At 39.8% G+C, this 13,989-nt stretch overlaps 2 protein-coding genes across 2 annotated transcripts; one reads left to right on the forward strand and one right to left on the reverse strand.

Annotated features, from left to right (window-relative positions):
- Positions 1–9,129: 9,129 nt before the first annotated feature.
- Positions 9,130–11,228, reverse strand: LOC143857405 (uncharacterized). Its single transcript, XM_077367835.1, has 2 exons — positions 10,507–11,228; positions 9,130–9,679 (listed from the first exon to the last, which is right to left on the reverse strand). The coding sequence occupies exons 1-2, from the start codon at positions 11,148–11,150 to the stop codon at positions 9,349–9,351; spliced, it is 975 nt and encodes a 324-aa protein (XP_077223950.1). The 5' UTR covers positions 11,151–11,228; the 3' UTR covers positions 9,130–9,348.
- Positions 11,229–12,636: 1,408 nt separating this feature from the next.
- LOC143869985 (uncharacterized) lies at positions 12,637–13,746 on the forward strand. The gene has a single exon (XM_077376517.1). It carries the CDS (start codon positions 12,637–12,639, stop codon positions 13,744–13,746), a length of 1,110 nt encoding a protein of 369 aa, XP_077232632.1.
- Positions 13,747–13,989: the final 243 nt, after the last annotated feature.

A 13,989-nucleotide genomic window follows, 5' to 3' on the forward strand; every position in this document is an offset into this window, starting at 1 on the left:
CCATGTGTGTAGGTGAGATCAATACCGTCAATCTTATAGAACATCATGAGGTGACTCACATGGATCGACGGATCTGATCACGTAAACAAGGTAGAAGTGGGGTCTAATTAGTGTCTTTTAGGAAGGAGCATAAAGTAAATTTCTTTTAAGCATTTTCCTAATAAAAAACCTAATGAATTACACATTCTTTTAGCCTTTTCCTAGTAAACAAACCTCATGAGTTACACTTTCTTTCTAGCATTTTCCTAATAAAGAAACCTCTTGAATCACAAGTGTTGTTAGGAGATTTACATCAAATCTCATCTGTTTGAACAGTGGCTTTTAAATTATAGAGAAATCGATGTGGGCCCTCACTAGGATACTTTTGTCTTTTTGGGCCCCACTTTAGGGCCCAATAAGATTCTTTTTAGGGAGTCTTAAGTTTGGATAATAAAATCATCATCTTAGGACTTAGGTATAATAAAGGAGAGAGAGAGACTTTGATTGAACACACTACCAACTTTGAGGTCAAATGGAATAATAGATTTCCATCACATACCTTCCCTTCTTCTTATTATTCAATTCCTCTATCCAAATAAATATTACTCATTCTACCAAATAAACAATAAACAAGAAAAAAGAGAATATTAGGCAAACTACACTACTGATTTTAAATTCGATGGTGTTTTTGTAATTATTATAAGCTTATCTACTCGACCGAGTACGCACACCTTTCCCATAAACCATGGTCATTTTGAGAAGTGATTATTATAATTAACCATGGTCATTTTTTGAGAAGTGATTATTATAATTAACCATGGTCATTGTTGCCACCAATTGTTAGGCCCAAATCGATTATTGAACTCAAAATTAAACGTAATTTTTTTTTGTTGAAATGGTGAATCATATTAGAATGGAAACGGAAGCCTGAGGTGGGACAGCCCAATAGAATAAATTACAAGATAAGAAAGCAGAAACAGAAAAACAACAGAACAAGACATGGCTGATCAAGGGGGGAAATAATCAAAATTAAACATAATTTTGAGCCCAACAATCAGTTTGAAGCTAATAATCAGTTATCACAACCTGAAACGAACAGGGCCTAAACATAATTTTGAGTCCAATAATCAGTTTTGGAATCACAATCCGTTCTCAAAATCCAAAAGAAACAGGGCCATACATGTTTTTATTTATATGGTTGGGAACTGATATCTGCACACTTTGTTTTGGTAATAGCATTCTTCTCTATACTAGTTTTTTCTATTGGTTGTTGACACCTTTTTAGGACTTGTAAGAGGCTCAAGCAGCCAATCAGAAAAAGTGTAAAAATGAAGAAAGGACTCTTATTATCAAAGCGATGGAGTGTTGTTATCATTTCAGTTATAATTTTAAAAGGGAAGTAGACCTAACGGTGAGGGGTCTATTTTTGTAAGGTAGACCCCTTGTAAATAATGAGTTTTCAGACCTCAGGTAGGTGCAAGTATTATTATTTTTTTTTTTCAAATACTATGGCCCACAGGGTTTGATGATCCAAATCGTTCATCTGTTGGGCTCTGACTTAGATAGATTGATTGTGCTGAGAAATTCATCTCCATAGTATGACCCTTTTTAGAATTCATTGTCCCACCTGTCTTCCTTCTTTTCTATGATCCTGTTTCAGAAGTAAGAAAACCTCAAATAATGAAGTGATGATCAGCTAACCTATGGAGTCTTTCCTTCACATTTTCTACATGTTAACATACAAATTCAACATTGAAGGAAGATGGCAATTGGATGTTGGATAAAAATATAAAAAAATTCATCCCATGTGAAACCTTCATGCAAAGCAGCTTTAACTTTGGACTTCTCTTCAACAATAAAATCCTATTCTTCATCAAAATTGCGGGCTTCGAAGGCTATTACATATGTTGTTAGAATGTGAATATGTGAGATCTCACTGTTGGATTGGGTTGAGATTTACCGTTGGATCATCGTAGGCTATCTTGGTTGCCTTATTTAACTAACTTGCCTAATATACCACAAAGATTATCCAACGCCGGATCTCAGCCCAATGAATCTCAACCCAATCCAACAGTGAGATCTCACATATACTAATACTAATATATAAAGACTTAATTCTTTTCTGAATTGATAATTATACTGTATTCTGTAGTTTTCTGCACTTTCACACATTTAGAGGAAGAATAATGAGATCAGTTTTTTTGTTGTTTTGTAACTAGGACCTACTGGCACACTCTGTCCGAATTGAAATGGATCGTGATCGTGACACGGGTAGTAGGATCCGAAAAACACTCCAGATCCAATCTGACTGATAAGGGGTTGAATGGATCGTGGCTAAGACATAGGTGCACCCGATCCGAGGTGGATCAGTTGACACCCAGGTTTTGGCATTTCTTGACGCATTGTTGAACCATGTAACCCTTGCATTTTCTTGTTGTGTGTGATTGTGTTTGTTAAATCCACTGAGTTTGATTTTGTTCTGCGTAACTCTTTGCATTTTATGTGATTGCGTTACTTAAATCTCATCTTGTCATTGATTTCCGTTACTTAAATCTCATCTTGTCATTGATTTCCTTTCTTCTTGTTCATATGGTTGCACAAACTCTCGATAGCCGTTGGGGTTTTGAAGGAACTTCAGATGTCATTCCTTGTTTGGTTGCCTATATTGCATTGACCTCCCACGAGATTAATTACCATGTCTCCTTAGTAATTATTGCATGCCTTAAGAGAGTTGGAATTCTTGTCCCCTCTTTATAGCTTTCAAACCAAATTCCCCCAAAAAAAGGTATTTTGCTTGAAAAATCTTAGGATATATAGGTAATGACACCCCCTACTTATTCCCCTTTGCTGAGTCTATGATGTGCAACCAAACACTACTCACCACTGTTCTCCGAGGTAATTTCAGGCAAATCCAATGCATGTCTCCTCCCTCTTGACTTATTCCACTACTCTCCGAGTCTATGCCATGCATCCAAACATACCTAATGTGAAGTCCCTATCTACTTGATGAAAGCATGTCAAAATTCTAAGTCATTTTCTTCTCCTCCCATCCAAGCAGAAGAGACCAGAGGCGTATAGAGAAGCCGCAAACCCCAGATATTATAAAACTTCAGAACCTCAAAAACCTAACAGGCGCAACAATACGGCATTTTGAACGTGCATGCGGTTCTCCTCCTGTACAAAGGTGATGGAGTTTGGTTCCTCGATCACTTCGTCATGAAGTAGGCTTTGGGGCCTGCAAGCTCCATCATGCTTTGTCAAGAAGAAATCAGTGCTAGGCCATTTCATCTGCTTCCTAAAGTTAAAATAAAAAAGATCAAGAGCATCTGAAAGAATCCGACTAGTTCAATAAGCAGCAAGGAACAGAGGACATAGTCTTAAGACCCAACAAGAGCTTTACTCAGAATGTCTGCATATGCATATGGGATGTGATCCATCAGCGATAGACTTGATTTCAGTTTTTTTTCCCCCCCGCGATAGACTTCTTTGCTCCTAAATTCACATAAAGTCACCGACGAACCCCTAGGTTCACATCAAATTTGGTATCAGAACTAGGTTCCATCAAAATGAGTTGCATTCCACATCAGACATATTCATATTGGACCATGGGTCCTTAGATACAGCACAGTGATTCAGAAAATGTGCATATACAGGTGAAGGAGAAATTTGTTGGAGTTCCTGTCGTAGTATCCAGGTATTTGGTGGCTAACCATCGGGGCTACTTTGAAAGGTCACTGCCCATGCATCAGTGGGCTATAGGTGTATGTAGTTGATTGCTTCTTCTTTTTTACGCAAAAGTAGCTTGTTCTTATGCAACCACCTTGGCTCTGTGATGAAGAATCTATTTCTAGTGTATGATCATCTATTGAACAAATCTTCCAGTTAGGGTGGTATTCCTGCTACAGAATTTCATAGCAGCTTCTCAAAATAGCTTTATTGTATCCGCGCCTTGCTTCCTAGTGCTTCTGATGATCCAGTACGGATTACATGACAAGAATGTGATCCTTGGTTTTATGAGATCCCTCTCTCAGTCTCTAGTCACTGGTCCATCAGCCTTAAGGTCCTATGATCAGGCATATGAGTGGTTTATGTCAACTGGTAAATGATTTATGTAGCTAAGTAGATTATATTTTCCATAGCTACTCTGCTCATGGAGTTGCTTAATGGACCTATCACACCCATGAGCAATTATGAGCATGATCACAACACAATGTCAACCTTTCATTTGTCTTGATCAAGAGAATGGATTTTTATCAAGGGCAGGAATCATATTTGGAACAGAAAAATTGGTTCCAGCAAAATAATAATTCAAAAACTAGAAAATAAAATCCAGCCACTTGTCTCAAATCAATACCGTACTGGAGTACCGACTAGTTTGATGATCTGACTGTATGCATTGAATAGATTAAATAAACCATAGCAGAATCCAAACAAACTTAAGAAACAAGCAGCACCTTGCCATCAGACATCCTTGAGCATCACACCTAACACAAAAAAATCGAATGTTTTTCAATATAAAAAGCTATCATAATATCTAGAAAAATAAGTATTCATAGCTATGCTGAACCCTAAATTGAGCAACGAACTAACCCTAGCTCTAGATCTACCTTCTTTAAACCATAATCTAACTAAAGATATAGGTTTCCTAAATATAAAACCCAAATTTATCTCCTCTCATGTTCTCATGCTATAATGTTTGTGGTTTTCAATGCCCCTTTGCTCAACAAGTTTGGTGTCACATTCTGGCCAACTAGGAAGCGAACCTCCAATTCCAAGACAACAATTTTTGGAGGATCAATGCTAAGCACAGACCAGGTCGAGTCCAGAGCCTACATGCCTTACACACTATCGTGCTTGTGGAAACAAAGGAACAGAAGAGTCCACGGACTCTGAAAAGCTGCATTCAACCCAGCTAGCTCCTATAGCTTGCAAAGATGTGGAGGAGTTATAGTACTTCAATGATGATAATAAATTTGAGGGGCAGCATGGGCTAACTATGTTCCAAACATGAAATCAACTGAATATCCAGAAATGGAAGATGATTTGCACCCATGTATCTGACAAAAAAAAGACATGCGGGTAGATATAAACTCAACTTTAACAGGGCATTTAGTAAATCAAACAGCTTGAGGCCTGCGAGAGGAGGCAGGTGCTGTCCTAAATCATACGGACTCAAACCCTAGTTCAGAAGCTATGGTGTTACAGCAATTAAAAGTGAAATAATTGTCTTTGCATAGACGAAGATTCTCTGAGCACTTTCTATTCAAAGAGAACCTACACAGACTTGAAACTGGGAGTTATATTGCTGGATGCCAAACACCATCTCCAGCATATTCAGAACTCATCAGTTTCTCACTTAGGTGAAGGGAATAGCCCTGCAGACTGGGCTGCTAGGCACAGAATTAAGAAACAGACTGGATCATGTTTGGATTATACACATGCCTATAGCCTACAGGGGATAGATGATCCATTGCTTAAAAATGTGAGCATCTGCGATAAAAATCCAGCTCAAGTAGGTGTTGTAGGTTTGTTACTGATTTAGTTTTCGCTAACCGCACCGGTTGAATAAATTAAATCAATTGCAATAGACTAAAAAATAACTAATTAAATGACTAGCATCACGCCACCCATGGTAGCATCACACGACCAAATGTACTTAGGCATCACACCAAAAGGCTTGAGCATCACAGTCAATAGAGAAGATGGTGTTTTCATATACAACCATACTTGGTTGCAATTCTTTTTTTACAGCAATCAAGCCCTGAAGCTGATGGGGACCATCCTAGGGCTCATACTCTTCTTTTTTTTTTTTAATGATAAAATATATTTCGTTGTTGCAGCTCATACTCTAATTTTTTAAGTGTCTTTTAGGTGTTTTTTAAGTCCCTTCAGTTATAGGAGGGGTACCACTGTCTTTTTCCCACCAATATCACTTGTTTCTTTTAGGTGTAGGCGTTTAAAATGAGACTCACATAAGAGTCTTTGTATTTGTGTCACTTGAAGTGGGTTACGGGTGATTGCGTGCATCCATAGGGATTAGTCCTGCCCTAAAATGGGGTGGGGATACCCTATGTCATAAAAAAAAAAAAACAGTTTCCATGATGAGTTAGGACTTAGGAGTCATTATCTTTGTTGTCACTTGTCACCTTCGTCGTCTTCTCCCTGCACCAACCACACGACCTCGTCGTCACCTCCTCATCTTCATCTCCACCTATAACTCCAAATCCTTCCACCTCAAAGCCACTTTCTCCTCTCTTTCTGGCATTGCCTACTCCATTGCCTTCCTCTCTGATGGTTGCCTCCCACCACAAGTGGAGACTCTGGTCTCGCTCGCCCAGGTCTTCAACCCCAAGACTTGTCTCCCACTCCGCCACCGCCACCCCCACCCCCCAATCCACACTTGCCATGTTCACTTCATCCAGTACTCATTGCCCCTGGCAAGATTCACCTTTTTCCCAACGGCAGTGACGCCCTCCTCAAGCAGCAACAAAGAAGATTGCAATGGTGATGTATTAGGAAGCAAACTCATGTTGGTTGGGTTAATTTTTTTCGAAGAATAATCAGATAGGAACACCTATTACTGTCCTAGCCTGCTAGATATTATAAAATAAAAAATTAGAGCATGTGAATATTCTTTTTTAGAGTGGGCATCAATCCTCTAAAATTTAACAAAAACGTATGAGAAACCCACATTGCTTGATTGAAACAAAATATGGTTGTCTATGGAAACAACACCTATACCTCTACAATCCTAGCTTCAGCTATAAATTGATCTTCGCCTTTGATCTACCCTCTCTAAATCCTAACGTAGCTTAACAAATAAGTTTTTTTAATATAAAAACTCAACTTTCTCCATTCTTATACTCATATTGGTTGTAAAGTTCATACCCATTTAAATTGATTAGAAAAAATGCCAAATGCCCCTAAAACCCAAAAACTCAAGCTAGACTTCTTAAAACACCCCTATAGTACCAAAATTGATCAAATAGAAATTAACAAATTCCAAACCCCTTGTTTGAGCCACGTGAATTAACTAATAGGACCTACTTAATTCATTTAAGCACTATTTGAAACTCCATGCGTTTACCGTTGGCTCACATTAGTCGACCCTATTTTACCTTGGTCGAGTTCTTGTACGACTCTGCATTTTGTCCTACCAAGTCAAACAAAACTACTTTGACTCTCCCAAGTTATGATGCATCAACCAAATACTCAGGTGGCTCACTCCAAGTCGACTAGGATTTGCTTTGGCCATGTTTTGACCTACATCTGCATTTTGAAACATCATTTAAGTGACTTATCAAAATAATACCAATTATTTGCCCCCTCTTTGGCTTAATGGATGCTTTTGCATAAAAAAAAATTGGCGTAATAGTGTTTATGGTTAGGAAGGTAATAACTTTCATTAATTTAGCGCATATTTATCCACAATCATAGCGCAAATAGAATGCGTGAGACACACCGCTCCAAAAACTTAAGTTCTACTTTTGCACCTAGTACTGTTGGCTCACATTAGTCGACCCTATTTTACCTTGGTCGAGTTCTTGTACGACTCTGCATTTTGTCCTACCAAGTCAAACAAAACTACTTTGACTCTCCCAAGTTATGATGCGTCAACCAAATACTCAGGTGGGTCACGCCAAGTCGACTAGGATTTGCTTTGGCCATGTTTTGACGTACATCTGCATTTTGAAACATCACATTTAAGTGACTTATCAAAATAATACCAATTATTTGCCCCCTCTTTGGCTTAATGGATGCTTTTGCATAAAAAAAATTTGGCGTAATAGTGTTTATGATTAGGAAGGTAATAACTTTCATTAATTTAGAACATATTTATCCACAATCATAGCGCAAATAGAATGCGTGAGACACACCACTCCAAAAACTTAAGTTCTACTTTTGCACCTAGTAGTTTCTAGAGAACACCAAAGGATACCCTTTTACCCATCTAATAGTGTTAATATAGTCCTCGATCTATTGTCCTGCATAGGGTACTTACTCTACAGGATCTACATCGTTGCACCTGGGTAAAACTTCCACCTCACTTGCAGTCATGTTCCCAACCACCGGACAACATACCTATCTATTATGCATGATTATTGTTGAAGAAGTTATATTGGATAGGGCCCACTCACTTATACCACTTTAAGTCATTTTAAATGACTTGAATACTTTTGATAGGGCCCATTATTTAAAGAGAACAATATAAACATGATATATTTGTGGGGTTGGGAACTAACCCACGCAAAGTTTCTTCTTTCTCTTTTCTACTCTCTTCCTTTCTTCTTTGCTCTCCTCTTCTTCAACTTCTCTTGCATGAATAGTAAGGTGTTGGATGGATCTTCAATCTGTAAATTATTATTTATTTTCACAGTTATACTCGTCTAATCTATGGTTCAGTTGTCTATTCATGGTTTGAGATTCCCAATATGCCAGGCAGAATTAAAAGAGAAATAAAGCTGGGTAATTAGTGTGCTCGAATAGGATTACAATTCGCAGAAGTATCCAAACTTAGTGACTAGAGCCTTCATTTTTGAAACGGTGAAAATTTCTATTATATCGGGATTGACCAGGAAACACAAATTTACAAAGGGGGCAGAGACTGCCACACATACAATGACTCCCTGTTAACTCCCCCTTACCAAGCAAGTCAGCCACTTCATTGAGTTCATTCACTCTATTAAAGATACGAGTGAATGAAAGAGAACGCTTCTCATAGATACCACATACTTCATAAATAACACCTGCTAATTGCCATGGATCAACAGATTTCCTTGTCGCCTAAGACATGAGCAGAGTCCCCCTTCACACAGTCTCAAAGATCCATACAAAAGTATGTTCAAGAATCAAAATCCCCACTACATGACAATGTAACCTGTTTGGTGGATTTCATAGGAGTATAACTCCTTCCAACATAAAAAATTGAAAACCCGATTCCCCCAGTTAAATGCACATACAGAAATATGGTACACAAAGTCAGCCATACAAAAGCAGGAATCTACATTATGCAATTCAAAACCCATTTATTGGATCCTAAAGACAGATATCTCCTTCAATTTATGTATTTAAAGCCAATTTCACACTTCAATGTGGGTGGTGTGAATTCCTAAATAAGTCCAACGCAATCAAAGTACACATCACAAAATGTTATGCCACTAAAAGGAAGATTTAGAAACCCTCCATCTGTAATTCAATACCCATCTGGCTAATTCTGAAGTTTCCACAAACGCCTATTTATATACATACATTCACATGTTCAACAAACATTCAAGATACAAAATTCAAGTATACATATATTGAAAATAAGAAGGGAGACAGCTAAACAAAGAGAGAATACAAGCAGGTATGAGTGACTAGTCATCGACCTCATGGCGCTTCACAACCCTGAATGATGGTAACTAAATGTGGCACCTTCTGTTCATCAAATGGCAAGCTAACATACTCCCAAGCAAACTCCGATGCAATCTCACCAGCAAGCTCTCCTTGCAACGCCTTGCAGTACATATACATCACTGTATTTGCCGCAATTGCTTTGAGAAGCACACCCGCCACAACACCAACAGAAATAACAGTTTGCGCCACGTGAAATCCGACCCCATCTACCCGCACAATTGAAAACCAGAACATTAACCCAATCATGGCTGCGAAGAACAACCCAATTGACACCGCGATGCCCCTCGCCCCTCTCAAAAGATACCTGTTGAATATAAATGATTGAATAACAACATCTCTAACAGCTTAAGCTTATGGAGTAATTCGTTGTAGGAGGTGCAACTCGGGTCGATTTTTGGGAATTCGGGTTGGGTTTTAACTTAAAATCGAGTCGGGTTCAGGTTGATTCAAATTCAATTTTAAGCGAAAGCTCAACCCTATCCAACCCAATTACACCCCTAATTGGTTGTTTCACATGGTACCAGAGCTATTGCTATTGCCTCACAACAGGTCCCCTGCTCAAAACCCAACAAATCCTTGATATTAAAAATTTAGGTGCAACCCAAAAGAGGGGCAACATGTGCCTTACATGTGGCCAAACCCCAAAAAGAGAGGCCACATGGGCATACGATAGTTCAATCACAATCATCTACGGACGATTCCTCGTCCATTGCCCCTTTCAATGGGTTTCGAAAACACAAATCCTTCCTCTCTATTGGGTGTTAAAAATAAATTGCTTTCCTTATTTATGTTATTGCAATCTTGTATTACGTTTCCTTATTTTCTTTTTCCTTTTCTGCTCATTTCTATTTCCTTATTTTGCTTCCCCAAATATTTATATAATGTAGATGCCGTATGGCTATTCAGCAAAGAAATAATCAAATTTAGTGCATTTTGCATATTGGAGGTCGAGTTTCCTCGAATGAAACTCGAATTAACTCATTGGAAGCCTGAGTTTTCTCGATTTAACTCATTCTTTCCCTTTTCTCTATCATCTTCTTCCCTAATTTCTTTTCTGATAGAAAGGTGTTCCATTCAGTAACAAATGAATAAATACTTAAAATTTTGGGGTAAAGGGTTGTTTCACAATACCTACTCCGCTTCAATGGCTCCAAACCCCAGCTAGATTCAGTAACAACAATCACAAAAGCAAGCCCCCAATTCGCCTGTAGATAAATTAATACTAGTAGTCCAAGAAATAGAAGAACAATCGGGAGAAGAAGATCCAGAGAAAGAGAGGGAAATTGAAACCCTAGAAGGGAAATTAAGCGAAACCCTAAAAAGAAGGCTAGAGAGAATAAAAAAGAGAATAGGGCAAAGAAGAGGGTAGTGATTGAGAGGCGCCATAGAGAAGATGAGAGAGATTGGATTGAAGAGGAAAGTTTTACAGGGCGACCAAAGAATCCATGATAGATGCTGTGAGAGATTGTGGCGATGGCGGAGAGGGAGAGAATGAGGATTGAGAGGGTGTAGAGGAGGAAGAAGAGGAGGGTTTGGAATTGGTAACGTATCGGGAGGGTTTCGGATTGGTAGAGTATCGGGTGAGGGGAACGGAGGAGGGTTTCGGCGGGGTTTGGGTGGGGATTTGTGAGGGAGATTAAGAAGGTGGGGAAGGAGAGGAGGAGGAAGGAGAGAGGGAGGAGGAAGAGGAGGGAGAGGGCTAGGAAGTGTCGGGAGTGGGCGTTTACGATACGTTTCGTTTCGGATAAGATACCGTAGAAATCGAGGGTTGACATGGCCGATACGATACAAGAGAGATCCGATACGTTTGGGAGATGGAAAATTTGCAGAACTGCATGCAACGACCTTCGAGAGAGAGAGAGAGAGATCGGAATCTATAGTAACAGCCATTGGGTCCCACATGGGGCACGTGAAATTAAGACCGTTGATCTGGTAGAATTTAATGATAGATAAAATTCATAGGATCATCGTTGGGATCAATGGATCTGATCATGGACAAGGTAATTTTCCTCCACTCAAAAGCCTTGTCCCAGGACAATGATAAATTCACACCCCCTGTTGATAATTCGAAGCCCTATAATGTGAAGTGACGGTTCAAAAGCATTAAAATCTTCCACATACCCTCATATATCTAGAGGGATGCGAATTCATCACACACTACGTTACGATTGTATCTTTTTTAAGCTATTTCCATAATTTATGTTTCATTTTCCTTATTTTCCTTTTCTCTTCTGCTGATTTTATTTCCTTATTTGCTACCCTAGATTTCTATAAATCCATGTAGATGTTGTATGGCTATTCTTAAGCAATAATATTCGGTTCAGTGCTTTTGCACATTGGGGGCCTGAGTTTCCTCGAATTAACTCTGATTTCTTTATCTTTCTCTATTTTCTCTCTTCTTTTTCTTTAAGTTCTGTTTTGATAGAACGGTGTTCTATCATGTTGGTATCAGAGCACTTCCTGGTGGATGCCTTTGACGCGTCTTCAAAAGAACGAGCTTGGTATCAAAGATTTGGAGGCTTATTCCATGGTTGCCGGGAACAAGAACGGTTCGTCTTCGGAAGAACAAGCCTTGGAAGCGACGTTGGAAGCGAAGTTCGATTCGAGATTCTAAGCTTTCGAAGAGAAAATACTGAAGATGTTTAGAGAATTGGCCTTGCGAAATTCCAATCCTCCACCAACGATGGCCACCCGAGAGAGACCTGATCTTGTATCTGAATCTACCATTATGCACACAGATCGATCAGATCAAGGCACTACGAACTTCCATGATCGTTGCGTCACTGAACTAGATAATCGGGGAGGCGGAAATTATAATGATTGAGATCAAAATTCCCCCCGCATTAAAGTAGAGTTTCCGCGATGGGATGATAGTGATCCGATTGGTTGGGTGTCCCGGGCAGAGCGTTATTTCGATTCTATCAGACAACTGAGCACCTTAGGGTACAAATCGCTTCCATCAGCCTCGAGGGCGATGCTACCCAATGGTACGATTGGTTCGAAGCCACTTGCAATGGAGTTCCTTCTTGGAAACAGTTCGTTGAAGGTTTATTGGTGCGCTTCGGCCCTTCTGGGTACGAAGATGTTCATGGAGAGTTAGCGAAAATAAGTCAAACGACAACTGTCTTGGAGTATCAAGGCCGCTTCGAATGACTTTCTAACCGAGCCAGGGACTGGTTAGAGCCACAGTTGGTCGGAACATTTGTAGCAGGACTCCGTCCAGACATTAAACGAGAAGTCAAGATGTACCACCCTCGTACGATGACATCAGCTGTCTCGTACGCACGATTGCAAGAGGAAAAACTCAATGAAGATAGTCGACGTTTATATAGAGGCTCCACTAGTCGGCCTCCAGATGGGCCTCTAGATGGTCCTGTCAAATCTACGGGTTGTAACCTCCCGGTGAAACGATTGACGGAAGAAGAACTAAAGGATCGGACGTCGAAAGGGCTGTGTTGGCATTGTGATGAGAAGTGGCACAGGGGTCATCGTTGTAGACAAAAGCGATTGCTGATGATCGAGCCCGTGGATGATACTGACATTGAGGACGATGGTGAATCAGATCATGAGGATGCTGATCAAGAAGGTAATTGTGATACAGTTGCTATTTCTGTAGATGCCTTAGCGGGATATTCTACTCCCCAAACTATGCGGGTCAATGGATACATCAAACGCCAATCTGTGATGATTTTAATTGACTCGGGTAGTACAAATAATTTTCTTGATATTCGGGTTGCCAAAAGACTTTCTTGCCCTGTGGAGCACTCTGATAAATTTGAGGGTAAGGTAGCAGATGGTCGAACTTTAACTAGTACGGGGAAATGCTCCAATATGAAGATTTCCGTACAAGATCAGGAGTTAGTCACCGATCTATTCCTATTGCCACAAGATGGTTGTGATCTAGTTCTGGGAGCTCAATGGTTGCGTACTTTGGGAGATATTACTTGGAATTTTTCCAAACTCATCATGCAGTTTTCGTTGAATGGAAAAAGAGTCATTATTAAGGGCAAGGGTGGAGGCAGTGTAACTACAATCAGTAATCATCGTATGGAAAAGCTGGTACAGAAAGAGCATGAGGTCTTCCTTGTGCAGCTGCGAAGACTTGAGAGTTTTGAAACTGCCACAGAAGCTGAGGAAATGGAGGTCCTTCTCTTAGAATTTGCTGAATTATTTGAAGAACCAAAGGGGCTGCCTCCTAAGCGCTCGCATGATCATCGCATACCTGTTCTTCCAGGCAGTAGTCCTGCAAATGTGAGACCGTACCGCTATCCATATATACAGAAGGTTGAGATCGAGAAAGTTGTTCGTGAAATGTTAGCACTTGGTATTATTCGGTCTAGTGTTAGCCCATACTCATCCCATGATTACTAGTGCGAAAGAAAGATGGCTCGTGGAGGATGTGCGTTGATTACAGTGCATTGAATCGCACCACTGTCAAAGATAAGTATCCAATTCTAGTGGTGGATGAATTACTTGATGAGCTTGGAGGTGCCCAATATTTTTCTAAGTTGGATCTGCGCTCCGGGTACCACCAGATTCGTGTTCACAAGGAGGACATTCCGAAGACAGCTTTTCGAACTCATGACGGTCACTATGAATTTTTAGTGATGCCGT

Source organism: Tasmannia lanceolata, unplaced genomic scaffold, assembly GCF_043159265.1.
Source record: "Tasmannia lanceolata isolate RefF3 unplaced genomic scaffold, GAP_Taslan_0.1 ptg000003l, whole genome shotgun sequence".
Lineage (NCBI taxonomy): Eukaryota > Viridiplantae > Streptophyta > Magnoliopsida > Canellales > Winteraceae > Tasmannia > Tasmannia lanceolata.